The 2,655-nt window shown below is 46.1% G+C and overlaps 1 protein-coding gene across 1 annotated transcript; it reads right to left on the bottom strand.

The window, feature by feature from the left end:
• Positions 1 to 68: 68 nt before the first annotated feature.
• LOC111649366 (echinoderm microtubule-associated protein-like 4) lies at positions 69 to 2,643 on the bottom strand. Its single transcript, XM_023399133.2, has 5 exons — positions 2,477 to 2,643; positions 1,176 to 1,324; positions 542 to 667; positions 295 to 426; positions 69 to 209 (listed from the first exon to the last, which is right to left on the bottom strand). The coding sequence occupies exons 2-5, from the start codon at positions 1,272 to 1,274 to the stop codon at positions 84 to 86; spliced, it is 483 nt and encodes a 160-aa protein (XP_023254901.2). The 5' UTR covers positions 1,275 to 1,324; positions 2,477 to 2,643; the 3' UTR covers positions 69 to 83.
• Positions 2,644 to 2,655: the final 12 nt, after the last annotated feature.

Here is a 2,655-nt window from a genome sequence, read left to right as displayed (position 1 = left end):
ATCAGGAAACAGGAAGATCATCAGGAAACAGGAAGATCATCAGGAACCAGGGAGATCAATTAGACCATGAAGCACATGACGATCTATAAACTGTCTGCAAAGTGGACGGGGGGTGTAAATCTACAAATGATCTGTACTGACTTTCCCGAGTGCGTTCCTATGGCGACCACAGCTCCACTGGGATGGAAGTCTGCACAGTGTCCATGTTCCTGAGGGAGAGACAGAGCTGTCAATCATCTGTCCATAATCAATCGATCGATCATTTGTCTATCAGCTGCAAAGCCCCACCCCCACCTCGACCGAGCGGCTCCACTGCAGACTGTGATCCACAGAGTTCCAGAGGCAGACCAGCCGGTCCTGAGCGCACGTCAGGAACATCCCTCTGGACGGGTGAGACGCCAGCCCCCACAGCTCGTCTGTGTGACCCTGAACGCATCAAAACACAATGTTACAGAGATCCTGAACACATCACGGGACAAACAAACCAAGACCCTGAACATGAACATCGTCTGCGTAACATGGATTTGATGTGTGATCTCACCTGGACCTCCACGAGGAAGCCGTCGTTGAAGGTTCCTCTCAAGATGAAGTTACGAGACGTCCCGACCAGAAACTCTTCCCCCTTCCCCTCGGACACCGCTCTGATGGTTCCGTACTGATCCGGTACCTGCAGACACACACGGTCATGTGACCCCAGGATTTGGTCGCTCCTGTGTTTATTTACTATCTACTTCTATTCAGGGGATAGTCATGCTCAGTTTTGCTCCCATCATGCTTTGAGAAATGTAAGCAGGAAGTATAATGTTGCCATGGATTCAGTGAGTTACTCTGTGAGCTACAACTTGAGACCCGTTTTTTTAAGCCTGTATTTCTTTACATGTAGTCAAACTGTCCCTTTAACAGCATCTGAATCAGCTGTGATCAGCTGATGCTTGCAATGCATCATGGGTGCACAGACAACTATCACTGGATCACTGTGATACTGAAGGAAACTTAAAAACAGGAGGATTCTGAATGAATTCTGCAGCCTGTGGTTTTGAAGTGGATTTCTAGACTTTTATTCTGAAGGGACATCAGAGATAATGATATCCATAGGAAGTGATGTCACACTGAATCATAAACATATTCTGTTTATCTGATGTTTGTGTGTGTGTGTTTATGTATGTGTGTGTCACCTCGATGTCTCGGTCAGCTCTCAGCTCGTGGTCCCACAGGATAATTTTCCGGTCTTTCCCTCCTCCGGTCAGCAGAGTGCCGCTCCTCATCTCACACATACAGAAAACACTGCCCTCATGACCTTTGACCTGCCGACTGATCTGAAACGCTGCACACAGACACACACAGGTGAGTAAAAACCTGTCCCCTCTGAACCATAATTGACTCTGCTGTTGATGTTTTCTGTATTTTAAAAAGATGACGTGAACAATACAAGTTGTTTTTAATGAGCAGTTCCAGCAGCAGCCAGCAGGAGGCAGCACATCACACAGAAACACTCTGTCTCCTCAGGTTTCCTCTCAACAACACTTTAACTTCCACTTCCTGTCTGAACAGATCTGCTGCAGGATTCTACTGAACTCTAATGTCAGACTGAGACATGAATCTGATCCGACTCCAGGTCTTTGAATCTTTAACCTTTAATTGTTGGCGTCGCTCCTTTAAACCAGTTTAACAGCATGACACGAAAACCATTACTGTAACTGGGCCAACACACACACACCCACCCATACATGCACGCACACACACACACAGACACATGCACACTGAAACACATGCACATGCACGCACGCACACTGAAACACATGCACACGCACACACACACGCACACGCACACACACGCACACACTCCTCCCCCAGTATTTTTTGTCGCAGTGTTAAACTAAGCCAAGATCTGCAGCATTTCTCCTGAGCCTCTACTGTTTCTACTGTTTCTACTGATTCTGTTTCTACTGATTCTGTTTCTACTAATTCTGTTTCTACTGATTCTCCTGTTTCTACTGTTTCTACTGTTTCTCCTGTTTCTCTGTTTCTACTGTTTCTACTGATTCTGTTTCTACTGATTCTCCTGTTTCTCTGTTTCTACTGATTCTCCTGTTTCTACTGTTTCTCCTGTTTCTACTGATTCTCTGTTTCTACTGATTCTGTTTCTACTGATTCTGTTTCTACTAATTCTGTTTCTACTGATTCTCCTGTTTCTACTGTTTCTACTGTTTCTCCTGTTTCTCTGTTTCTACTGTTTCTACTGATTCTGTTTCTACTGATTCTCCTGTTTCTCTGTTTCTACTGATTCTCCTGTTTCTACTGTTTCTCCTGTTTCTACTGATTCTCTGTTTCTACTGATTCTCCTGTTTCTCCTGTTTCTACTCTTCCTCTGTTTGCAGGTGCAGTTTTGTCTCTGTGAACCAACCTGAACTGATTTGCTGTGGTGGATCACTGACCATGTAACTGGTCTAACTGGTTTAAACTGGGCCCTCCTCACCTCTGGGTCCCTTCCCAGTGGGTGTCTCAGCGGAGCTCCTGGTCCAGACCAGCAGGATTCCTCCAGAGTCTCCGGTCAGGATGTCTCCAGTGCTCAGGAAGGCCAGACACTGGATGAACTTCGGCTTCTCGTATTTCTGAGGATACAACGAGAAAAGGGGGGCAGAGTTAGACCAGGAC

Source organism: Seriola lalandi, unplaced genomic scaffold, assembly GCF_002814215.2.
Source record: "Seriola lalandi dorsalis isolate HSWRI2012SDOR001 ecotype SW California unplaced genomic scaffold, Sedor1 jcf7180002050539, whole genome shotgun sequence".
NCBI lineage: Eukaryota > Metazoa > Chordata > Actinopteri > Carangiformes > Carangidae > Seriola > Seriola lalandi.
Note: the sequence above shows the minus strand (reverse complement) of the source record. Positions and strands in the feature narration are given on the sequence as shown.